We start from the raw sequence: 27,033 nt of genomic DNA on the forward strand, positions 1-27,033 counted from the left end.
ATGGAGAAGGTTCCATGCTGGTTTTTTTCTCGCTGGTGCTTTCTACAATTTAAGTTAATCTATCCCTGCAGTCTCTGATATGCCAATGAATGGCCACTTGACTGTGATCGCCAGTTGTCTGTGATTGCATTTTCTGGAGGGAGGCATCAGCCTTTCCTTTGTCTGGAAAAACCTGTTTACCCACTCTCCAGATTTGTCTAGTTTAAATACATTTTAGTCCCATATTTCCTTCCAATTTCTATAGTCTTTTGGGTGTTTGCCATACATATACCACACAAGAATATTAATGATCAGTGTGTTGTTGGTTTTCCAATGATAGCTTACACAATACCTATTAGATAGAGATTCTGACAAAAGTGGCACTGGGATGCTGTTAGGGTCACAACAGTATATTCACTGAGTAACTGCTCCTAATCCCCTGGTTTGGGATAGAAGAGAGTGAAATACTAAAATGTACTTTATATGAATATCTATTACTAGTCCCCTGTTTTAGAACCTACTGATGTCAGAAAGTTTAGAACCTGTTTTAGAACCTACTGATGTTAGAAAGTTTAGAAGCTACTGATGTCAGATGCATGACAGAGGAGGCAGCTGGGATGTCAGCAGGAAGGACAGGGAATAATCAAGGGATCAGCAATTCCCTGCCAACAGCACATTTCATATGTTGAAACGACAAGTGCTGGCAGACCTCCAATGGTACTGCAGTATTTCTGTGACAGTGTTGTTATAGCTATACGGTAATAGAAGGTGTTTGAAACTGAAACGATTTGTTATTAAGGAAACAAAAAGTGAGCTGGAATAACCAGGAAAAATAAACAAAGCACCATTTGTATTTTTCCAGATTGTGTTGATTTAACATTGTGGCAGACTGGCTCATTAGTAATGATATGAGACATGCTAAAATCACAGCCTGCAGCATTTAAATTTACAAAACAGGATCAAATTGTGAGTGGGCCTTGCATGAGTGTAGCAGAGAGTGTGCAAGGAGTTTTCCTCATTCCCTTGCACGCCCTGCACCAAGGACTGCCACAACAGCATCGCCTCCATTCAAGGAAGCACAAGGGCTAATCCCTCCTAGTAGCCTCCAGCGCCCACATATCTCAAAAGGTCAAAGCCACGACACCTTCCGCCTCCTACCAGCCTGTAGTCTTTGCTGTCCCCCTGCACACTAAGTAGCTCTGGAAAGGATTGTGATGCTCAGGAAGGCATGGCTCCTTCCTGAGGTCCCTCTAAAATGGAGCAGCCAACCCAGGGTAGTGCCTTAAACACACAATATGGCCCAAGGTGAGTTTAAAATATGTATTTATTTAATTATTGTTAGGTCCAAAAATTAATTAACCAAATGAGATGTCCTCTCCAAAGTCAACCTGCAACTCTAGGACAACTGAGTTTAGTGGATTTAGACGAGATTAGTACTCAAGAGAATAATTGTTATCACAAATTTGACCAAAAACTTAAGGCAAAAGTAATATTTTGTGCAAACGTTAGAGACAAAGAAGAGTTAGAAAAGAGATGGGGCCTCCTTAACAAAGTACAGACAAATTACCTGTTTTCCACCTGTGTGATCTTTCAGACACTGTGCAGCTTTGGATGATGCTGAAGATCTTGCATTATTCCTGACCACAATATGCCGGGCAGAGGCAGGGCAGGGGTCAAGGAAGTCAATTTTCAGTGGTGCCTAGGTTTCTTAGAAAACATCATGATTTGGAATACAAAACTTTGCCCTTTTCCTAGGCATGAATATCATTAATAACAGTGTGTACAACTGTTGGGTTCTTCTAGGTGGTCCAGGAGGAAATCCCAATTCCTTCTAGCTTTGTGAAGCTCAGTTACCTCAGCAGTCGAACCCCTGGATATAAAACCTTGCTCCGCATTATTTTGACACATGCAGCCATCCCTCCTGGAATGATGAAAGTGCATCTTACAGTTGCTGTTGAAGGGCGGCTAGTTCAGAAATGGTTTCCTGCTGCTGCAAACCTGGTCTACGCGTTTGCCTGGAACAAGACAGACATTTATGGACAGAAGGTGTCTGGTCTGGCAGAGGCAACAGGTATGTTGAGTTACTTCAGTGTTATTAGTAGTAGTAATACATTTGAAGGAAAAATACTGTTTACACTTCTGCTGATATATAATGTATCTAAATTAATTGTAGCTTTAGCCAATTGGAATGTGATTATCTAGGAAGCATTTATTTTCTAATTCCTCGCGTTTCTCTTTTTAAAGCCACATTTCTGGGGGTTTTTTGGGGCATCTCTAGTTCAAAAGTCTCTTTCTCCTATCTCATAATGGTTACATACTAGTGGGTACCTATATAGCTATCCCTGTGTTTGTAATGTACATTCTCACTGTGACCTTCAGTGTGTCATTGCCTCCGTCATTTTTTTTTTTTGGCAGTGACTTTTAAAATGTCATTTCCAGTTAGAATTTACTAAATGCTAACTTTTAGGTATCTTTGCTTATTATATTTGATGTCTGAAGCTGTTAACTTCTTGACTTGTTATTTCAAAAGGTGTACATAGAAATCATCCATACTTTTTGGGGTCCTTTTATTTTAGTTTTTTAGATTTTAAAGTTATCCAAGTAGTGGTCCCTGATTTATGACTGAATGCTTATATGTGAAAATACTATAACTGAAGTAAAATGCATTTAATTTATCCAAAGTATTTTAACATGAATTTTGCTATTTGATCTTGAATGTTTTTTATTATTTTTAATCAAGGATGGTGTATTGTGTTTAATGACCTGCTATTGCAAACACTTCCTATCAGTGTATTTACTATTCCGGTAGTGCTTACTATTGTGAGTAGTCCAATTGAATTTAGTGGGATTTCAGTAGGTTTTGAAGTCTGTGGAGCTACTCACAATGATAAGTGTTTGCAGGATCAGACTCTAAAATATTAAAATAATTAGGGGCCACATTCTGCCACTTACAGTGAGTAATATCTTGCTCCATAAGTAGTCTCATTGACATCTGCAAAGGATAATACTATGACTATCCGCTCTTTCAAATGTGTGTTCAAAAGTGGACAAATGCTATCTTAGGGGAACATTATTCACACTGTACAGCCGATGTAGAGATCTACCATAGAGTAAAGTCTTATTCAGTGTGAGTAGGAGTGGCAGAATCTCTCCCTAACTGCTTATACCATATAGATTCCTATATCAACTTGTATAACAAAGATTGGAATTAAATGAGTTGAGATTTCTCTTCTGAGTTATAACCTATTTGTTCATTTTTCCATATGTACATATAATATAATAGACAGCAACAATATTATGGAATTTTGTTGTTATAAAATGTAGGATGTCTGAAAATGACATGAAATAGCAGTAAATATGTTAATACTAATAAATATAGTACAGAACAGTTAAATATGCTAATTCCCTTCCAGATTATTTGAAATCCAGTAATCATGAAGTCCACCCTTGTCCAACATATTTCTAGACTTTAAACCAAATAACTATGTTAGAGATGTCAGAAAAAGGTACATTGAGTTGCTAAATCCTAAAATGAATTCTAGCAAATCATTTATCAAGGGAAACAAGAATAAAACCGGTCCATGAAGCACTATAAAATAATGCCTATTTATTTATTTATTTGCGGTTCAAAGTCTGATTTCATTTAAAGTTTATTTTAATTATGCTTCTTGCAAAACAGAAGCAAGAATCTTTATATGTAAGTGCATTGTTAACTTGGTTTGTAAGATTCCGATAAAGCCTTATTTAATTTGACAGATCGGAGTAGTCTGGGACCCTCTTCTGCATTCATTATGTGAATTTTGTCAAAATAATTCCCTGTGTTGGTGTATTACCAATATTTAATAATACATTCTGCTCAGACTTCATTTTAATTACATTAAATTACAGCAGATTGAAGTCCTATAAGCTCAGGAATATAACCATCTGTGTTTAATATTATAAACCCTATAAACACTTTCATTTTTCTTCAGGATTATTGGCAACAATTACATAATGATTTACTATAGTAGTCTATCCAGAAAAAGTGGTCTCTTAGAAAAAAACAGACTTTCTGAAGGTACTCACATGCATGGAAGGACCTGGAGTTTTTTGGTGGGGGTTTTAGAGAAATATTTGGTGGCATTTCCCTACTCTCCAAGTCTTGCACATTGAAGAAAGTTCCTGATCTTACATCTGCAGCAGAAATTATAACAACAGAGTTTCTTCTTAAAATCGAAGGGTTAGAAAAAATATATAATAGTACTCCTCTCTCTGGAAAAACTGGTTCTAAAAGATTTTTTAACAATGGAAATAAAACAGAGTTTAAGCATGTGGCTCATTCTTAGATATATAAAGTTAGCGTATAAAAGGGGGTATCCAAATGCTACTAGCCAGAAGGGCCAAAGAGAAGAAGACAATGAAGTTGTGACTGAGCGGATAATGAGCTTTAGGAACATTTGGCAATCCAGAATTTCAGATGTGGGCAGAGAATAGTAGAAGTATTACATTGTCACCCATGATCCTAGCGTGTGCTCCATTATAGACATCCAGGAGCAGATCTTCAGCTGTTATAAACTGCCATAGCTCCATTAAAGTGAGTTAAACTCCCACTGAGTTCAATGGAACTATAGCAGTTTACACCAGTTGAGAATCTGCCCCAGAGGGTGTCTGCAGCTCTGGACTATTCCTTAGCGTTGTGGACAGTATGTATGCCTGATCTGGGCTGAACTTGTGAAGTGTATGACTGAAGAAAAGACCCTATAATTTAGGTGATAAGTTGTCAGCAAAGTTGCTTCATACTAAAATCTTCTCTTTTCTCTTCCTTTTTACATTAACACCTAGAAAAGCACTTGTTCTGATATTGACACTTGATGAATAATCCCAGTAACAGAATGGCAGAGGCAGTTTTGGGAGAAATAATCAGTGGTGTGGCCAAATCTGTAGATTCAGAATGAGCAGTAGTATAACAGCAGTGTTGTTTTAGCTGCTGGGGCCTCTTTAAATTGCAAAGGATGGACAAGGCAGCTGCTGGGTCCATAGCGTAATGAGCTGATGCCTGTAAAGCTTTGAACATGCAGCGACGTTAACAGGAGGCAAGGGAATATGAATTCAGGAGTCAGAAAGTTTAGTAGCAAAAGCAGAGGCTTCTTTTTGATAAACTGATGAGAAGCTCCAGAGAGTAGTGGGAAAAGTCTGTTATGTTCCGATAAAACATTTTCCTTACAAACAAGCCAACATATCACTTGCTACAATTATGACACAAGACCTCAGGTTTGAAGTGGAGCACCTAAGGTTCACTGGAGTTCTAGAAAGAGGGGGTAATTGGTGACAAATCACTGCCAACATTCTTACATGTATCAAAGGAAAAAGATGAGTCAAGTGGAATTGAATCTCCACCCTCCCTCCTTGAACAAAACAGGACTCTTTTAATTTAGCAATAGTTCATTTAGTTAAGGGAGATGCTATTGAGCAAGTTGGACAAATTTCACTGGGGAAAAAAAGATACACACATGCAAAAGCCAGTACATAATTGATACTATAGGGATAGACTTAGAAGAAACTGTACTTTGAAACTAAGGTAACCATGACTATCAAAGGAATTGATAATCTCTCAGACTTTTTTTGTAGCCTCAAACAATAAAAATCAAAATCAAATGCAGGAGCCAGCATAGGAACCTCATTACTGACAGGTAGATATAAAAACTGGTATGGAAAAAATAGATAATACATGAAAGAAAAACAGTCTAACATCTCATCATTTGTTTGCAGTGTCAGTAGGATATGAATACGAAACTTGCCATGATTTTATTCTGTGGGAGAAAAGGACAGCTATCCTGCAGGGTTTTGAGATGGATGCTTCGAATCTGGGGGGTTGGTCCATAAACAAACACCACATATTGAATCCACAGAGTGGTAAGTCCTTCAGTTATCAATCAGATATGTTGGACAGGAATATATTTTCAAGATGGTGATGAAGAATTTAGATGTTTAACTTTTCATTGAACATTTCATTAATGTTTTATTCTTGGAGTGTGCAACTTTCTTTTTTGGGAACTGCACACTTATCCACCCGCTGAAAATATTTTTGTGTGTGTCTTAGCTATCAGGCATAAATAAAAATCATGTAAATGTATTTTTTTCATTAGGCTGGATAAGAGAATACTAATATAGGATATAGAACTTTATACCTCTAGGTTGTTGTTTTGAATCCAATCTAAGATAGTAGGGATTGAATGTTGCTCCTGTTTGCTGGTCTGTGTGAAAAGAATTGATGGTGTGTTGTCTTCTCAGTGGACAAGTATCTATGCCACAAACTCACCGCTATAGCTGGCTTTAATTAGCATAATTATTGGCAGTCTCACCAGTGGAACTAAGGATCAAATATGCATAGAAATTGAGCTAAAAACTGGTCTTCTGGAAGTGGTGCTTCCATTCGGTATAGACTCATCTGGCCAGGACAGTGTGCAAGCTTGAACTGCTGCTCACTCGGTATCCAAGCTGTGGATTAATAAAATACTTTACTCTCCCGATCAGCACCTTTCACAAGTGCGCACACGCACACACACACACACACACACACACACACAAAAGCAAAGAATCTCCTCATTTATTTTGCCCTCCTGATTTATTCCCTCAGACAGTGAGACTTTAATCTCTTTTCTCATACCTATTATTTTATGGTTTCCACCCAATCAGCTATAATTAGGAACTATTCTTAGTGGATTTAAATTATCAAATTAATACAGTTACAGTGAGTTACAGTATTGAGAATGAATATGAATTTGCAAATAAATGGACATGTTACATTCCTTGGGAGAGGAAAAACCTAGGGTCACTGTCTCAGCTGGTGCAAATCAGCTTAGCACTAGCTTCAGTAGAGCTCTGCCAATTTTCCAGCTAAGAATCTGTCCACTAAAATCTGTTTCCAACTGCAAATAACTGTAACCCAGATTTATGCACAGATGTAAAGCTGTCAGGATTTCATAAATTCTGATGTCAAATGTACAACTGTAGTGTAAATATTCCAAATGAAAAAGGTCAGGTTTAGTTTGTAAATTATCAAGGTTTTGATTTGAAATAGTTTGACATTTTAAGTAGTGGTTCTTTCATACCCACCTTACTGGTTTGTATAGATTGACTTTTTTTAAATGCCAGGTGTTGACATTTAACACAAAGAGAAATCTGACCTCAGTCAGTCCAGCCCCCCAGCTGTGAGCCTCATAGTCCACATCCTAGTGCCAGTTTGCCACTTAAAAAGTTTAGTTTCAAAACTGAGTTCTTGGGAATACTTTCTTTTATAGCTCCAGTTTATATGAATGTCTGACCTTAGCATTTACTGTAATGCCGCCCCTTCTAATTCATCACACAGACACTAAAATATTTATGAGACTTTATACAATACACAATTATGAGTAGTAAACATTTGAGGTTAAATTGTGGCTTTTCAGCCACTTCCTAGAGCACAGGGCACATAAGGATGAACTGTCCATTGGTCGCTCCCACAGATACTGTTCATGAGACACAGTTTCTGCAAATGCTGGGCTGCGTAGTCCCAACAAGCCTTTTACGTCCTTTGAAAGGATGCAGCCTGTGCTAACCTCTTCTGCCTGTTAGCACTAACCTCAAGCAATCCTTGTGCTTTGTGACTGCAAGAATTCTGGGTGACTAACCCTTGTACCTAGATTTTAAGTGGGGATGGGAAGCTTCTTCTGCCTTCCCTCCCACCTTACACATCTGCACAGAGCTAGGCAAGATCAAGACTTAAACTAGAGGCAATTGTTCTCACCTTTGTCCTTTCTTTACAAAGGCACTGATCCAGGAATGTATGTAAGCACATGTTTAACTTTAAGCACAACTAGTGCCAGTGAAGTCAATGGGCCTACTTATATGTGTAAAGTTAGGGCATAGGCTTAAGTACATACCTGAATCAGGGCATAAGGTCTGATCCAAAGCCTACTGAAATCACAGGAAAGACTTCAGTGCAGTTGATCTTGATCATTCCCATAAAGCTCCTGCATGTGAACTGTCAGAGAAACTGCTTTAGGGTCATACTAGTCAAATATGGGGAATTAATTATTAAATCGTAGAATTCATATGCCTACCAAAGTAAAATATAGTCCCACAAATAGATGACAAACTAGATATTTAAGTTCATTAGCAAAAAGCTCCAAAATAAATAATATATCACTTGATCTCAGCCAAAAGGTCAAGAAAAGGTCTTTGGTTTCAGCCATGCAAAACACAGATTTTAAACAAGGGTAAGGTTGTGATTCAAACCTAAAACAGTCACTGTAAAATTCAAACTTATGCTCCATGTCAGTGTGAGAGAAATGAAAGGCATAAGTGTGGAGTAGCCTTCTCAGGAATTAATTTATTGAGATCTTTTTGTATTTAATTAAAATAAAGCATTCACTCTGCAGGGATGTAAGTGTGAACTTTTCACGGGTATGGAATTTACTTTCTCTTTTTGAAATGCTGTCACAATCCAGTTAATCCAAACTACAGGAATAGCATTGGGAACACAATTAAAATGTAAAAAGTTATGGTACTTTACTGCAAATAGTCCTTATGTAACTTTCATTTCACCTTAACATTAAAAACACTTGATTTGATCAGCTATACACATATATTTCAGTTGATTAGAGCTGCTGTTGACTGAATAATATTGTATGCATATTAGAAGTCTGAGTTGTTGATTCTTCAGTTTGATGTTTTTGTCATGATTGCAAGTGGCAGAAATAACTAAAAAAATTGCCTAACTTTTTTTTTTGCTTATCACTGACAGAAAAATAGCATGAATTTAATATGACCTGAACCTATTAGCAATAGTGGGGCTTTTTGTTGTTGAATGGAGTTTGCTAAGGCAATCTGATGAGGCATCCACTAGCCATTCTAGCCATCCCTTCTTTTCAGCTAGTGCCACACACCTTTTGGGCTTTCGTGGCCCTGGGTAGGCCCACTGATGGAGAGGAATTTGCAGTCCTGCCACTACAGCCTTCTCCCCCAGCAGACTTTCTGCCATTAGAACCCTTCTACGGGGTCTTAAGAGCTGCAACAGTTAGCTTGAGTTACTGTATTTGAGTTAATCCACTCAAGCTAGCCTAACTCAAGGGCCTAGCTTAAATGAAAGGGTATGTCTATACTGTGATAAAAAACCCACGTCATCAAGTCTCAGAGCCCAGGTCAGCTGACTCTGGCTCATGGGGCTCAGGCTGTGGGGCTAAAAATAGCAGTGTAGCTGTTCAGGCTTGGGATGAAGCCCAGGCTCTAAGACCTTCCACTGTCGTGGTCCCAGAGCCCAGGCTCCAGCCTGAGCCCGAATATCGACACTGCTACTTTATAGCCCTGCAGACTAAGCCCCATAAGCGTGACTCAGCTGACACAGGCCAGCCGCTGGTCTTTTATTGCAGAGTATATCTTCCCAAAGCGACCATGTTGTGAAACAACTCTCAAGTTACACAGCATGATTGGATGAGCAGTTGATGAGTTGCTTTAACGGGAGCTGCTGCATCCCCACTACTTTACCAGCTCTAGCATCAGCAGCACTGGAGGTTCAAACCACTTCCAACCCCACTCCTGAAGGGCTAGCTAGCTTGAACTTAAAGTGCCACTTAACTCAAGTTAAAGATTTGTGTGTGTGGACAGGAGTTGGGTGAGGGACAAAACTCAAGGTGTACCTCAAGCTAACACTATGATGCATACCCCATGATGCAGTGAATCCCCCATATGTGTTACTTAGTGAGATTCAGTATATGGATATTTACAAGCACAAGTTTAAATTCCATAACAGAAAAACAGTGAAAATATATACCTTTATGCAGAAATACATTTCATGAATCTGTTCCCAGCTCTAAATCTTATTGATACAAACATTGCTTTAGGCAAACCATAAGACATACAAGGCATCTTACTATTCTAGGAAGTAAGGGCCTCTTTTCTTTCTGTAAAGATATTTCATGATTGATTGTGGCATCCTTGAAGTGAAAAGCCTGTCCATCACTCCCAGTTGTCTCCCCACATTCTCCCCTGGAAACCCTGACTTTTTAAACACATACTCTTTTTGAGCCAATAAGTATGTTGTATTAACATAGATAACTGATCATATTTTCCTCTCAGTTACACTAAGGCCATGTTTATTGTCCCCTAGTTTTCTTTTTCTGATTCAGAAAACAAGATTTGATCATTCTGGATTCCTGATGATTCTATTCTGAAATGTTTTTCATCAAAGTTTTTTGCCATTTTTTCCAACATGCAGAATCTTCAGACTATTTGTCATAATCAGTTAACAAATACACATGTACATGCTAGCTCCTGAAGGCATAAAGTCCTTTTGAAATACCCAGACAACTCACAAATGCAAATGAATACCCCAATAACCAATATTTTCAGTGTATCCTTTGAAGTGGATTTTTCTTCAGATGGGAGAGTGTGTTGAATGAGTTTTTGTCCCTTTTAAAGGGACTTTATACTTTGAAGTTACAGATACAGTAACTCTGGCTCTGGTCTAGCAAAGCACTGATTGAAGCCAGAAAGACTACTCATGTGTCTAAAGTTATGTACATGCTTAAATTGAATAAAAGCAAAACAAACTCTCCCGAGCCCTAATTATATATTGTTTGTCTGAAACATATAAAAAATTGTCTTTACATTTTTAGCCTCAAACAAAGGCCAGCATTTCCTGTGAGCTCGGTGATTTTTACTGGTGGGAGGGAGGAGACATAAATTTCCATTGATTATACTTGCATATATCCAAGCTCCTTTTATATACTAACCCTAAACTCCAAGGACAGAGATGTATTCCGACCCTTGTTGTTCATAAATAAGTTTGAAAAATGGATTCTGCTTTGATATCGGCATAAAGCACCACCCACTGGCTTCCAAGGGGAATTTTCACTTCAAACTTATTTGCAAGCCACAAAACAACTTCTAAACAAGGGGAACTGTGAGCACTAGATTTGGACCACCATCGTACTTTAAGGACAATCTAGAGTAGCCAAATGTATCCCTTATCCGCCATCCAGCACAAGCAGGTTTCCCCTGTTTATGTCTAAAGGTATGTCGACACTGCAATTGGAAGTCTGATTGCAGCATGTGTAGAATAATCGCGCTGGCTTTAATCTAATCAGCATGAGTGCCGAGAGCTGTGAAACCATGGCAGCATGAGCTTCAGAGCGCACACTGACGTTCATACTGCCATTGCTTTAGTGACGTTGGTACTTGTGCTAGTTAGGTTTGTGTATGTCACACCTCTAATTGCAGAGGAGATATACCCTAAAATTCCTGAATGCTTAGCACCCTTTTGGCTTCATGCATGCATAATACTCATTGCGTTTGATTCTGATCTAAATTGCACTGTATAAATAAGGAGTAACTCCACTGAAGTAAATGGAGTTGCATGGGTGTTAAACTGCTATTCTTCAATTCAGAATCAGGCCCATTGTTGTGATTCTTGGGTCATTTTACATAGCAAGCAGATTCAGGTGGGCTATGGAGTGAGGTAGAAGAGATCTATCAGAAGAATAATGCATTCTTGAACTAAAATTTGATGAGAAATTGGTGTTAATAGCTGGAGCAAGGTTGAATGGTGTGGTGTCATGCATAGGCAGGTGAAACCTATTCTTGGAACAACAACAATTAAAGAAGTCTTCAACATGATCTATATTTTCAAAAGCTGAAAATAGCACAACACAAAGTTCCAGAGTAACAGCCGTGTTAGTCTGTATTCGCAAAAAGAAAAGGAGTACTTGTGGCACCTTAGAGACTAACCAATTTATTTGAGTATAAGCTCTCGTGAGCCTATGCTCAAATAAAATGGTTAGTCTCTAAGGTGCCACAAGTACTCCTTTTCTTTTTACAACACAAAGTGTTTATGTACATTTTTTGTTTCAGCTTTACCCAGAAAGGGCAATATCATATACTGATACTGCAATGCCACATAGGAAGGCAAGCCATCAGTTGTGCCAATGTAGTCAGAAACTACATTCATTTGTGTTTTATTTCCTTTAATCACTCTTCTTATTTGATGGCCTACTGGGCTTTCTAATAGAAACAGGGAATTTTGGAATTGCTGTATCAAAAGAATACCTATCTTCAGTTTGAAAATTGCTATGTCTAGTAATAACATGTCATTTTGAGGGTAATTGTTAGCTGTATTGCTATATTGTTATAAAAAAATGATGTCTACCTGAGAAAATGATGTTAGTACTGGATCTGGTATTACCAACCTAATAATCGGAAAGATTTTTGAATGATATATCCTGAAGTGCAGTGCTGAAATACTGACATCTTAGAAAGCTGTTTTCCTCTTTATGGCAGGGCATATTACATTCTCACTGGTAAGAAGTTCACTCACTGGAATTACTCTTCCACTTTTAACACAGTTGTGCTGCAGTCACCAACATTTTTATACATTATTATCAAGCATCTCTTATTTAAATTTGAAAGGTGATTGTATACTGCAGTTTGATGCCCTTTCTGAAAAACACAGAGCAGTCCTGCTATTAATTTCCCTTAATTAAATATTCAAAGTGTTTAAGAAATTCATCTGCTACCCAATAAAAATGTATGAATAAAATGAATATTTACATAGTAATCCCTAAGAAATTAGATAGTACTTCAATTAATAGTTGATTTGTTAGAGTGTTAACCAATCCTGACTTCTCATCATGATCCCAATTTTTAAAATATCTCAGAGAGTGGAGATGTTTAGAATCGGGGAAGGTTCTTAGAACCTTTTAATATACTGGTTGAAAGATCTGGCCATGCTTTACTGAATGTGTTATGTGCTTTTCTCCTGTATTGTCAAATTCAAAGATAAGGTGCAGAATATTTTAGCTGCTGCCTTTTTTTTCTGCCAGATCATTTTATTTCAGTTTTGGTGGGTCAAAGGTTCTTAAGAACTTATACCAACATTTTCAGACTCTGTGTATAAAATTTGACAACTAAGTGCTCCGTGGAAACATGTAACTCCAGTGTTCTGGGATCTGCCCTGGCTGCCTATTGGTCTCCAGGTGGAATGCAAGGTATTGATTATGACCTGTGAAGCCCTAATGGTCTGGGACCAGCCCGTCTGAGGGACCACCTTTCTCCCTGTGCCATACTCCTACAGACGCAGTCACAAGGGTGCTTGAGCTGGATCCCCCTCCTTTAAAAAACGTGGGGTAGCTAACAGGGTGTTCTCTGCAAGGGCTTCAGGACTCTGAAACTTCTATCTAACCCCCCTCCCCCCCCCCCAGTCTAAAATACTTTGAATTTTTAGTGATTTTCTAGGTATGCTACACAAGACACCTCTTTGACTGGCTTTTTGGAGAAGGTTAAGGGTGTGCTATCATTTTAATAATGCTTAGATTTAATTGTATTGTCAGTGATGTATTAGGTTGCCTACAGCCTTGGATAGGCATCTTTTAGTTATTTAAACAGAAATAAGTAGAGTAAAATAAGTTATTTAAGTAAATATAAGTGGCCTGATTTTCAGAAAAGCTGAGCACCTGAAGCTCCAATTGAAGTCAATGGTGGCATCTCTGAAAACCAGGCCATTTATTCAGATGACAAAATACAGATTTAGACACACAACTTTAGGCACCCACACTTAAAAATGTTGGCATGGTAAGAGTATATCCAGATTGTGTGTGGCTCAGAAATATTTTCTGAGAATCTTAAAACTAATTTTAACAAGCTTTTGCAGGTAATGATCCTTTCATGTGGAACAGAAGGTAGAATGAATGAAAACAAAAATGGAAGCCCTACATATGTTTGCTGCATGGTGAAAGCAGAACAGGATTGAGCACAACTTAGTTTGTAATAAGTAATATGCCCTTTTGTGTCGCCTTCATTTTTCTTCTCTCATGTTTAGGGATCGTACACAAAGGAAATGGAGAAAACATGTTCATTTCCCAGCAGCCACCAGTCATCTCAACCGCCATGGGTAATGGACACCAGAGAAGTGTGTCCTGCTCCAGCTGCAATGGCCTTGCCCTCAGCAGCAAACTCTTTGCCCCAGTTGCCTTGGCTTCTGGTCCTGATGGCAGTGTGTATATTGGAGACTTCAATTTTGTCAGACGCATCTTTCCCTCAGGAAATTCCATTAGCATTTTAGAATTAAGGTAGGAAATCTTGGAGTTTATTGATTGGTGGTCAGATCTTTTAATGTGGGCTATAAGAAATATGGTGAAATGTTTTTAAGGGACCTATGGGATTGACCAAATGTGACTGTTTATTAGAAACATGACTTTCTCACTAAGCATCAAATTTTCCCGGAAAACCTTGGGGTTACCTTAAAGTGGCCACTTACAGGGGTGCAGTGGGGAGGGTTGCCTGTGTTAGGGTGTTTCACATAATTAATCAAGAAAGCTACAAGTTGAATAGTCTTAAGTCTTCCCTCCCCTATTTTTTCCTATTTAGATTTTCAAAATAGAGTAAGATTTTAAAATATTTTTTCTTAAAATCAAAATAACTCCTGGTGGAATATTTGAGTTGAGGAGCAAGTATGTACATCAGCTCAGAGATAGCAATAGCCACTTTGCCTGCATGTACTGTAGATGGACAGATCAAGTTCAGAAGTACCCAGATTGTTCCCCATCTCTTTTGGAAAGCACAGCAAAGTAGAGCTGGACTGAACTTGAGACAGGCACAGGCCATGGGCATTCCAAACTAGTATCTGTCAAACCAGATGTTGCTATGCCTCCAAAAAGCTACCCTGCCACAGCTAACCCCCTATAATTGACACTTTACCCAGTTTCACTCTAAGGCACACTATAGGTCATTGGTTCTCAAAGCCGATCCGCCGCTTGTTCAGGGAAAGCCCCTGGCAAGTTTGTTTACCTGTCGCGTCCACAGGTTCGGCCGATTGCGGCTCCCACTGGCTGCGGTTCACTGCTCCAGGCCAATGGGGACTGTGGGAAGGGCAGCCAGCACGTTCCTTGGCCTGCGCCGCTTCCCGCAGCCCCCATTGGCCTGCAGCGGTGAACCACAGCCAGTGGGAGCCGCGATCAGCCGAACCTGCGGACGCGGCAAGTAAACAAACCCGTCTGGCGCGCCAGGGCTTTCCCTGAACAAGCGGCGGATCGGCTTTGAGAACCACTGCTATAGGTAACACTATAAAATTGTTCTCGTCCCTAAACGTTACCATAAAGCATGTCTCTCACTTACCATTGGCACGCTGCAGCCTGCCTCACTTAGGGCTTGATCCTACAAGGTGCTGGGTGCCCTCAACTTGTGTTGAGGTCAGTGGGAGCACTCAGCATTTTTTGGGATCAAGCCCTTACTTACACCAGTACTGAAACACACAGAACTGTGTTCCATGTAATTATAGAGGCCACACTAAACCTATATTACTCAACAAAACATGTGGTCATGTAACCAGCTAGCATGGTTAGAGTATGGTTGCACGTTAATTGCTCAAGATGAGGTTGGAGATATGTGTACTGTGGGTGGTGGAAAGGAAGCAACTGAATTTGAGAGGGAAGAATGAGTGGAATAGAGATGAGATGTTGAACAATTTAACTGCTTATGTCTTTATGGTCTACAATTTACATTGAGGGGATACACAAAGTTAACTAGGTTTTTGTATGGCTATGTGAGGTAGGGAAAAGGTTATTATTATGTTGGTTTAGTTTGTTCATTGATACTGACGTTTGTTGTTTTGCTTTTCTTATGGCTCCTGGATTGATTTGTCATATTAGGAACAGAGATACAAGACATAGGTAAGTAAATCATGGTGCAGTTATACATGCATCCAACTGATTTAAGGGGTCATTCATGAACAAGCAACAAGGCATATTCCTAAACAAAGGATTTTTTTAAATATAGGCTTACAGAAACATTGTGTGGTTAACAAATATGAATGTAAATCAAATTCAGCTTTGTTTGCTTTAGAGAAGCATAGGTTTGTTCACTTGACATGGATCACCTCCCCCACTAAACTGAAACAATCTGAGGTTAATCAGCAAGGCACAGTGTAAAGCTTTCTGACTGAAGAGTGATAAGGTTATTGTAAAAGGTAACTCGGTTATTTTATTAACTTTTGTTATATTAATTTTGTATTATATCATAGATACGCTTGCCTAGGGAAATTGGAATGGGTACATTTTAGAAATGGAAAAATAAATAAAAGTCTCTAGAGGAAGACTAGAGAGGTCTGTAGTTTATTAACTTATGGCTAGCTTGTAACTGTGGACACTTCCCTGAGTAAGGGGCAGTGCATAGCTGAATTGCTCCATGAGCAGCCCTGAGGGTATGACTACACTGCAATCAGCAGTGTGATTGCAGCACATATAGAGATACCCGAGTTAGCTTTGATCTGGCTAGCTCAGATAGCAGGGAAGCCACAGCAACATGGATGGCAGCACGTGCTAGCAGCTTGAACTTTTACACCAGGTACACGCTCCTCCCATCCTCTCATGGCTTCACTGCTGCTGTTGTGTGAGCTAGCTCAGTATGGCTACACGTGCTGCAGTCACATCTCTTACTGCAGTGTAGACCTGCCCTTGGTGAGTCACACTCTTCCCCCTGCTTCTCCTTTGCTCTGCAGAGGAAGCAAGTTACTTCCCCCTTTCTCATGGAGCATCTCAGTCCCACTGCACCCAGTATTCTATACCAGCCAGCAAGTAGTTGAGGGGGAGAAGGGAAGGGCAGACAAGGGCTCTTCCCATTCCTGCCATCCACTTGCTTGCAGCAAGGCATACTTGACAAGTAGGCCTTGCCCTCCTCACCACAGGTAGGGTCTTGGTTGAGTATTGGAGTAATGAGCACGTGTGGCCCTTACTTCCTCTCTGTGGCTAAGGGAACTGTGACAATTTCTAAGGGCCTTAGAAATGACCTAAGAAAGATTAGAAAGAACAGAGAGCAGCTGAGTATCAGGTTGCTTATTCTTTCCCTATAAACAAGCTCTTCAGCCTCCTGATATATTATTTTAAAAAGCAGGTAAATAAACCATGATTGATGCATCCCATTTTGATGATTGCATGGCATAGTAAGGAAAGTACTGTAGTAGACGGAACCAAATCCAGAAAATGTATTTTAAAATGGTATGTTTTAAGGGCTGACATGACAATCATTGTTGTTAGGTTTTAGCCACAATCGTATTATTGAATATGATAGTTTGTTTGCTACTGTCCTTATCAAAGATATCATCTTTCAGGCATTTTACAACAAAAGCTTAATAGAAAGATATTAAAGTGACAATTCCTGGCTAATAGCATGCATCTCCACAGTTTGTTTTAATGATTGTTTCCATTTGTTATGTATTAAATCTGTCAAAGTCCTTCAAATTTTATGAAGTTGAAAAGAGGAAAATTGAATTTGTTCACTCTGGAATGACAATTGTCAGCAAAATGGCATTAATCGGGGTTTTAATTTTTGTTTCTCTTTCTGAACTGATTTTTCTAAATACCAGTGCATTAGAACAAAATACACTAGCTTCTTTGGATAGGCTTAAATCTTAGTTAAATTAAGTCACGTGTCAAACCATTTCAGTCCAATGGTTTTCAACCTGTGGTCTGCAGATCTCTGGAGGTCTGCAGACTATGTCTAAGGTTTCCAAAGGGGTCCGCACCTCCATTTGAAATTTTTTAGGGGTCCACAAATGAAAAAAGGTTGAAAACTACTGCTTTAGTCTGATACAGCATATTGGTCTCAATACCCACGTCCCACTGAAGTGCTGTCAGGTATTAATTGTATGTATTAATTGCCTATTTGCAAAGCTATATTATTCTGACTAGCTTAAGTGAAGTGATTTGTGGTAAATTGGAGGGCATCACTTGGAGATAATACAAGCAATGAGGTTATGGAAAGTCTGTTTACAGTCCTTACTGTACACAGCTTTATTGTGGCTTTAAAAGCCACAGCCAATTTACGTTAGGAACAGGTGTGGGTGGACACTAGGCTTTCTTCCGAGGGAGGGCACAGGAATGCAGAATGCTTCCAGACTGCTAGAGAGCACAAGCAGGAGCAACCACTAACTATCCCCTTTGGGACAGCCTGAGTAAACTGCAGTTTGGAGTCAGACTACCACAGCGTGAGCTCCTGGAATTCCCCAAAGCACTGGGGAAGGTCTCATGCTACACCCTGCCTGAGGATGCTTCAAATTCATGCAGAGGGAGAGCAGGACTGTGGCCCTGCCTCCTTCTCACCCATTTTGAGGTGGGTTTGTATATCCAAGGTATGTAGGAAAGTTGTCCCTGTACTTCCCTCACAGAAGGACTGCAGCTATAGCCCCTCCCTGCATAAGTGTGATTGTGGCCCACCCTTTCAAGGCTCATTCTTTCCTCCCCACACATCCCTCCTCCCCTCATAAGGAAAGGCAATAATCTAGCCCAACGGTTCTCAAATTTTAGCAACCCCATTTTGATTTATATTTTTTGTCGACGCCCTGTACCTCCCACTCGGCCCCACCCCCACTCCACCTCTTCCCGCTTCACCCTTGCCCCTCCTCTTCCCCACCTCTTTCCACCCCCTCCCCCAAGAAATTGACACAGCTGTTCCCCGGCATGCAGGAGGCACTGGGATGGAGAGGGAGGAGTTATCAGCAGGGCCAGCGGACCCCCCTGGAGTACCCTCGCAGACCCCAGTTTGAAAAATACTGATCTAGCCCCTTAACAGTTGCAGCATGCTCTCCTCCTGATGCCGCCCAGAATGCTGACTGGTGCAGAGGGGAGGCAAGGCCATCACTCCCTCCACCTATGCCCAAGCTGCTGTGTTTAGTACATGTCTCCTTATAACTTGACCTCAGGAAGCAGAAGCACCAGAATTTTGGCTGCTGACAGCATAAGTATGCAAGGGGGAAAGGGCTTCCGAATTCCAGCCTCAACACTGTCCTCCCTCTCAAAAAGTAGCTAAAAAAGATGAACTTCAGATCGTTCCTTGAAGGTTAAAAGATTTGGGCGATTTGAGACCTGATGTGGGAGAGAATTCCAAACTCTAGGGCTACACACAAAAATTGTCTTATAGAAACTCCCCCATTTTATTTATACCATGGGGGCCCCCTCTGTAGCAATATCACATGGGGAGAGAGGCAATTTGTCATACAGACAGGTTCCAATTTCATCTAAGTGGTGGCAGAAGGGGAGGGGTGTGTGGGTAAAACTAGTAAGTTGGAGGCTGGGTATATTCATGTGATGGATTTTGTGTCCTGTCCTTGAGATACTTTTTTTGGGGGGTGCTCAGCTGCCTCCTTTTGATGACCACTTTATAGAGACTATTCTATTTTTTCAGATTCTTATACAGTGCTTATGTACATAGTCTCTGAGCACCTGCCCATTAAACAATGTGACTGGCATCTGTCACATGCCGTCCTTTCCTTCTTTCTTCTTTCCTCTCCTCAATGGGAAATTACATGTAGATTGGGTTTATTTTAAAAGGTGGAGCAACACTGTGGGGTGCATGGCATGTACGTGGAGTGTGATTCCATGGGTTTGGGTAACTTCGATTTTTGGAAATATTTTGTTTATTTCACTTGAAAACATTTGAGTTAAAAAAAAATTGATATTCTTCGGTGAAAGTTTTTTGACTCTGTGAGGTCAGGATGGTCCTGTTTGTTTTCTCAGCATTCTGTAATTGGGATCTAACATGTGGTAATAAAGCTGTTTATTTTCCCTCCACTTCACCAGTTGCCAAAGATAAAGAACTAAGGGAAAGGAATAATTTGTTCTGAAATGAATCACTGTTAATTTTGCTTTATTAATTTACTTGGTACAGTTTTTAACATTGCTAATTAAAAATTGTCCCAGGTTTGGATATGATTCCAAACTTCCCATAAAATCAGAAGTATTTGGTTCTGCCCCATCTCTGGTAGTAATATGTAAATTCAAACATTTTAGCATTTGAGATTTTAAGCATAGATAACATCGAGGTTTCTAATAACCAGTGTATTAAACCTAATCACATGGATAACAGAAAACATATCTAAAAGGAGAGTACATAATGACCTCTAGTACTTCGTGGTTTTTACAGGATGAATAGAGTACATATATTTAACATCTTGAATTCTACTAGCAAATTTTTCCATACTGGCATTTTATGGAAAATTTTTTGTTTGGTCAGACCGAGTCTCTTTTGAACTTTAGCTGCAAATACCAGAAATGGCCTTTCTTATAAAATTTTAATTAACTTCAGAATAATGACAAACTTTAATTCATCAATTAATAGCATTTACTCATCCTTCTTCCCCCACCTCAACCCTTCTCTCAGCACCCCTTCCTTTCTCCATATCTCACATCCTTCTATTCAGTCTGTCAGTATCTCTCTCTCCAGGCCGCCTTCTCCTTTTCATAAAAGCTTATGATCAGGGTTATACTAGCCGAGTTTATGTCCTGATCCTGTGAGGTGCTGAGTACTCAATTCCTTTGGATGTCAGTGGGAGTTGAGGGTTCTAAGGACCTTGCAGGATCAGACTCTAACTATCAAATTTATGTCACGGGCTTTTTATAATCTTTCACCAGTGGAAATAAGATATTCTAACTGATCCTCTACCAGAGGAGTTGCAGCAATGTACAAAGTTACATAGAGCACAAAATAGACTAATAAACTAGAAGAAATGGAGCAAAGACTATATATATGTTCATACCCATTACCAATATAGTTCATAACGTACTTTTCCATTGGTCTATAACATTGCCCAGTGATGTAGGACCATCTAATAAATGGTCAATAAAACCTAGTTATCTCCGTCAGTCAGTCAAAGGTTTCATATTTAAAGTGACTCCCTCAACTTTAAATCTAATCAGTATACAAAAAAAAAGTCCGGGGGGACATTAAAAGTACTTTCAGGCACTACACTTGCCCTGGAATCCCTGCCAAACATGGCGATTTTAAATTACATTTTCTTTATATTGTTTTTTTCTCTTCCCCGTTGTGTGAAAGACCCACACAGACAGAGGAAACTGTTTGTACACAAAGCATTGTCAAATACACCAAATAGACTGACAAAGTAGAGTAACACATCTTTTCTCTCACCTTTATCCATTACATTAATCTCAAGTGTTCACTGTGACAATAGTACTAAAACATTTTTTCTGAAAGAAGGGTGTGTTTTTTTCACATTGTTTCTTTAAACTACATGACAGTTGAATATTTTAACAAAGAGTGCATTTCATTAATAAATTTAAATACAGTGTATTGAAACAGAAAATCACAAACTGGCCTTGAGGCATGTTCCAGAAACATTGGAAGCAGTAGAGAGAATTCTCTTTCTCAGCTGCTTGACTGGTGGGTCTTAGTACATCCTCAGGATCAGGAAGGAATTTTCCCCCAGGTCAGATTGTCATGACCTTGTGGCGAGTTTTGCCTTCCTCTGCAGTATGGGACATGGATTGCTTGCTAAGATCATCTGGGTATATGTCAACAAATCAATTCCCTGCCATTGTGGGGACCTCGTTCCCTCCTGTTCTGTGCCTGTGGAACACAATAGTTTAGTCTCCTGAGAGCTGTAATATTTTAGTCCAATGGTTTTCAACCTGTGGTCTGCAGATCTCTGGAGGTCTGCAGACTATGTCTAAGGTTTCCAAAGGGGTCCACACCTCCATTTGAAATTTTTTAGGGGTCCACAAATGAAAAAAGGTTGAAAACTACTGCTTTAGTCTGATACAGCATATTGGTCTCAATACAGGTAACCAGGTGGGGTTCTGTGACCTGTGATGTGCAGGAGATCAGACTATGATCTGATGGTCTCTTCCAGCCTTAAACTCTGTGACTCTGTAAAGATTCTAGTATAGTTGATGGCCAGAAATTACCTTCTCCCTCCAAAGAGAGCATTGCTGTGTTATAAGTCAGTCTGTTTCCCAGAAGTACATTAGGAAACCGTTTCTGGTGGTAATAAATCCATTATGTGTCTTCGGTAGTCTTTGGAACTTCTACAGATGTTGGCTAACGATGGTCCTAATCATGCATGCACGAGTCGCCTTGATTTCAGTGACTCTCTGCCTAGGCTTCAGAGCCTGTCCACACTGATCGCTTCTTTTGACCAGGACCAGTGTTTGTAGGATGCCTGCAACCTTAGCAGGATTAGGCCCATTGTCTGCGCTACTTGGCATCCTCTTCCCCAAACTGACATGGATCACAAAGCAGTCAGAGAGAAACAAACAATCTGATTGGCTAATGAGATGCAGCCCAGTTCACCAATTAGAATTTGAGCCTCATCGCTTAATTAGCATATGTAAATATTTTAAAATAATGTTTCATAATTGAAATAAGGCAATCTAGTGCATGAATTATGGTGCATTAAATGATGCCTAGTTGCATTAATGGTACTTGGCCTTCTGCCTTGCTCCTGAAAATGTACTAGGAATGAATTAATGCACCACATTTCACATCATGGTCTTTCTTAATGATTAAATAAGGTTAAAAATAATCTGAAGTGGACATTTGTACTCATCCGGAATAGTCTATGGTGCACCCTACTGCTTTATGCAAGTTGTAAATTTGTTTTTGAATGCTGAAAGTAATGACACGTACTACACACATGAAAGTAAAGCTTATGCCACTGAAAGATGGGAGAAAGATGAACAAATTAATTTTGTGACTTTGCTCTTCTTTGTCTTAGCACAAGTCCAGCTCACAAGTACTACCTGGCTGTGGACCCAGTGTCAGAATCCCTTTACTTGTCAGATACCAACACCAGGAAAGTCTACAAAGTGAAATCTCTCGGCGAAACAAAGGATTTGGCAAAGAACTATGATGTGCTGGCAGGGACAGGTGATCAGTGCCTTCCATTTGATCAGAGTCACTGTGGAGATGGTGGTAGGGCATCAGAAGCTTCACTCAACAGTCCTAGAGGTAGGGAAACAATATTTTTAGTGTTTATCTTAATTGTGATGATCTATTTTTTTTATTTTCTTAATTACAGTGAAACTCAGATGAAGTTGGCAATATGAAATTGGATTTAAAGTAACATATAATCCTCTCACCATGCATCATGATTGAAGGCACTTAACTTTTCCTTTGTCAGTATCACAATCAATCTAAATAATCGGTTCACAAATTTTAATTCTAGTTGTGTTTGACATAACTGAAATATTCTCTTTCCTCATTTTGGTGATGTTTTTATTTAACTATCATTCAGCCATATAGTAGAATAATATAATTTAAATTTAAACTTTCAGGCAAACATCGTGGGTGGAAGGGCCAATTTGTCACTTGATGCACGCAAATAAATTCTAATAATGTTAATGAAGTTTAGGCATATGCATTAAGGAAGACACAAGGCATCAATGTACTTCAAACTGATATCCATTACAGTTAGTGCTTATTTGGAAATCACTAATTTACCCAATCTCATTAACTACACCTTATCAACGTCTCACTTGTTCTGAGTAAAATAATAAATTTGATGTAGCTTTTTGTCCAAAGTAAATATTGTATTGCCAGGGACTGGATGTGCATGAAGCCTTGAACCATCAATAGCACTAAAATCCAATCTACTTGCATGTGCCTTAAAACTACGGTAAAACACAGCATAAGGGCTTGATCCTGCAACTCTATTCCAACTTCTACTGAAGTCAGTTGGAATGAAGGGTACTCAGCTCCCCACATGACAGAGCCCTAAGTGAGCTGCTCTTTGTTCATTCCTCTTGGCACCCTGCGAACTTCTAATGAATAGCTCTAAAAGGAAAAGTCGGGTTTTTTTGTCTGAGATAATAAGGGAAAGCTGTAGATCAGTAGAAAATTAAAATTTATTTCCAAGGCAAGCAATGAACCCTGTTTTAAGACTTATTTAGTAACATATTGTAGCTATAGCCAGAGTGACTTGGACATGTCTTCAATGATGGAAGGTAAGTGTGAGGTACATACAAATAAATGTTAATCTTCAGGCAGCTAATTAATATCCTGAATCAAATCTAAAAATAGAAGGAAACATACCAGTCAATGTATTATTGCTGGCCACGATTGATTATATCTAATTAGAATACAATTTGCTGTTCTGTGGTGTTTACTTACAGAGGAAATATGTTGTTGGAAATTTCTCGCATGGCAGTTATATATTTGGCTTTCTAAATACAAGGTTAAAGTTATAAGGGAAGATGAATTTTGTTGTTGTTAACACCTGATTTATAAGCTGCTGATTGACACTGAAAATGCTGTTCATGAGTCATGGAGCAGCCAGCAAAAAAAATGAACAAAATGCATAGAGTAAACTGCAACCTGATAATGGCAAGGCAAGTGAATTCTGATTACAGTTCCTGATTGGCTCTGTATTAGGTGCATGCTATTATTTTTATAACCTTGGTTCCCCCACCCAACTTGTTTTTTTGTCTCAACTACCTGTTATGTCTTGTATTTCAGTTTGTAAATTCTTTGAGGTATGGACTGTCATTTTCCATGTAAAAGTACAGTGCCTAGCATGATGGAGCCCCAAACGTCAGCCATTACTGCAATATGCATGTCTAATAATAATAATAATATAATAAAAATAATTAATAATGCTATATTAAACTCATTAAAACATCAGCTACCATAATCTCTCCAAGAATGTAAATTCCAGCTTGAGAGTAGACTCATAGAAATGTAGCGCTGGAAGGGACTTCAAGAAGTCATCAAAGCCAGACCCCCCATGCTGAAGCAGGACCAAGTAAACCTAGACCACCCCTGACAAGTGTTTGTCCAATGTGTTCTTAAAAACCTCGAATGATGGAAATTGCACCACTGTCCTCGGAAGCCTATTCCAGAGCTTAACTACTCTTATTGTTAGAAAGTTTTCCCTAATATCTAATTTAAACCTCCCTTGCTGCAGATCAAGCCCATTACTTCTTGTTCTACCTTCAGTAAACATGGAGAACAATTGATCACAATCCTCTTCATAACAGCCCTGAACATATTTGAAGACTGTTACCAGAACTGTTGTCAGACTTCTTTTCTCAAGACTAAACATGCCCATTTTTTTCATCATAGGTCAGATTTTTTAAACCTTTTATCATTTTTGTTGTGCTCCTCTAGACTCTCTCCAGTGTGTCCACATTTTTCCTAAAGTGTGGCGCCCAGAATTGCACACAGTTCTCTAGCTGAGACCTCACCCATGCCAAATAGAGTGGGACATTTATCTCCCACGTCTTGCATACAACACTCCTGTTAACATACCCTAGAACAGTGGTTCCCAAACTAGGAGCACCACTTGTTCAGGGAAAGCCCCTGGTGGGCCGGGCCCGTTTGTTTACCTGCCGCGTCCACAGGTTCGGCCGATCGCGGCTCCTACTGGCCACGGTTCGCTGCTCCAGACCAATGGGGGCTGCGGGAAGGACAGCCAGCACGTCCCTCAGCCTGCGCCACTTCCCGCAGCCCCCACTGGCCGAGAACAGCGAACCGTGGCCACTGGGAGCTGCGGTTGGCCGAACGTGCGGACGCAGCAGGTAAACAAACCAGCCTGGCCCGCCAGGGGCTTTTCCTGAAAAAAGCAGCTCCCCTAGTTTGGGAACCACTGCCCTAGAATATTAGCCTTTTTTGCATCTGCATCACACTGTTGACTTATTTTCAATTTGTGATCCACTATAACCCGCAGATCCTTTTCAACAGTATTACCACCTAGCCAGTTATTCCCCATTTTGTAGTTGTGCATTTGATTTTTCCTTCTTAAGTGTCGTACTTTGCACTTGTCTTTATTGAATTTAATTTTGTTGAATTCAGACCAATTCTCTCATTTGTCAAGGTCATTTTGAATTTTGATCCTGTCCTCCAGAGTGCTTGCATGCCCTCCCAGCTCGGTGTCCTCTTCAAATTTTATAAGCAAACTCTCCACTCCACTAACCAAGTCAATAATGAAAATATTGACTGATACTGGACCCAAGACTGACCCCTGTGGGATACTAGATACGCCTTCCCAGTCTGACAGCAAACCATTTATAGCTGCTTTTTGAGTACCATCTTTCAACCAGTTGTGCAGCCTCCTTATAGTAATTTCATCTAGACTGCATTTCTCTAGTTTGCTTATGAGAATGTCTTGTGGGACTGGGTCAAAAGTGTTAGTAAAATCAAGAAATATCACCAACTATTCTATTTCATTTTCCTCAGCATCATTATCTGAAGGTGATTACATTTAGATGTCGATTTGTGGAAAAAATAGAATGATGAATGCCAATAGTGAAATTTCAGAGTGATGCTCCTTGGCATGTCACTACAATCAATTCTTTGGTTTGATCTAGTTTTCCCAACTTTTATTTTACAGCTAATAGGAAACATTTTCAGCTTTGTTCATCAAAATTTCAATATAATAGTACTACTTACTTACTACTTCTCCCCTATCCATTAGGTTAGTAACCTTGTCAAAGAAAGATATTAGGTTGGTTTGGCATGATGGGTTTTTGACTAACCCATGCTAGTTATTTCTTATTACCCGTTATCCTCTAGATGTTTACAAGATGATTGTTTAATAGTTTGTTCCAGTATCTTTCCAGGTATTGAAGTTAGGCTGACTGGTCTATAATTCCCTGGCATCTGCGTTCCCCTTTTTAAAGATAGGTACTGTGTTTGCCCTTCTCCAGTCTTCTGGGACCTCATCCATCCTCCATGAATTTTCAAAGATAATCACTAATTGCTTCAGCTAATTTCTTAAGTACCTTAAGTGTGAACTTCATCAGGCCCTGCTGACTTGAATACAAGTAACCTATTCAAATAACTTGTTCTTTCCCTATGTTAGATTTTGTTCCTTCCCTGTTGTTGCTAATATTAATTGTATTGGATATCTGGTCACAATTAATCTTTTTAGTGAGGGCTGGAGCAAAATAGGTATTAAACATCTCAGCCTTCTTGATGTTGTCAGCTTTTAGCTCTTCCATCTTCTTCCACTATCTTTAATCTTTCTCTTGCTCCTAATATATTTAAATAAACTCTTCTTGTGGCCTTTTATGTCCCTTTTATGTCACAAGTAACTTATTTTGTGCCTTAGCCTGTCTGATTTGGCCCCACATGCTTATATTATTCTTTTGTATTCCTCCATAGCAATTTGTCCATGTTTCCACTTTTTGTAGGATTCCTTTTTGATTTTCAGGTCACTTAAATGCTTCTGATAGAGACAAATTGGCCTCTTACTCTTCTTCCTGTTGTTCCTTCACATCAGGATAGTTTGCAGTTGTGCTTTTAATATTGTCTCCTTGT

The 27,033-nt window shown here is 39.4% G+C and overlaps 1 protein-coding gene across 1 annotated transcript in view; it reads left to right on the forward strand.

Annotated features, from left to right (window-relative positions):
• The window catches only part of TENM1 (teneurin transmembrane protein 1), a 388,806-nt gene that overhangs the window by 277,487 nt on the left and 84,286 nt on the right, over window positions 1-27,033 (forward strand). Inside the window, exons 17-21 of the mRNA XM_077825959.1 lie at window positions 1,783-2,050; window positions 5,728-5,871; window positions 13,811-14,060; window positions 15,639-15,659; window positions 22,493-22,725. Coding sequence (XP_077682085.1) covers window positions 1,783-2,050; window positions 5,728-5,871; window positions 13,811-14,060; window positions 15,639-15,659; window positions 22,493-22,725 — 916 coding nt within the window. The remainder of the gene's footprint in view (window positions 1-1,782; window positions 2,051-5,727; window positions 5,872-13,810; window positions 14,061-15,638; window positions 15,660-22,492; window positions 22,726-27,033) is intronic.

This window comes from Eretmochelys imbricata, chromosome 9 (assembly GCF_965152235.1).
Source record: "Eretmochelys imbricata isolate rEreImb1 chromosome 9, rEreImb1.hap1, whole genome shotgun sequence".
Lineage (NCBI taxonomy): Eukaryota > Metazoa > Chordata > Testudines > Cheloniidae > Eretmochelys > Eretmochelys imbricata.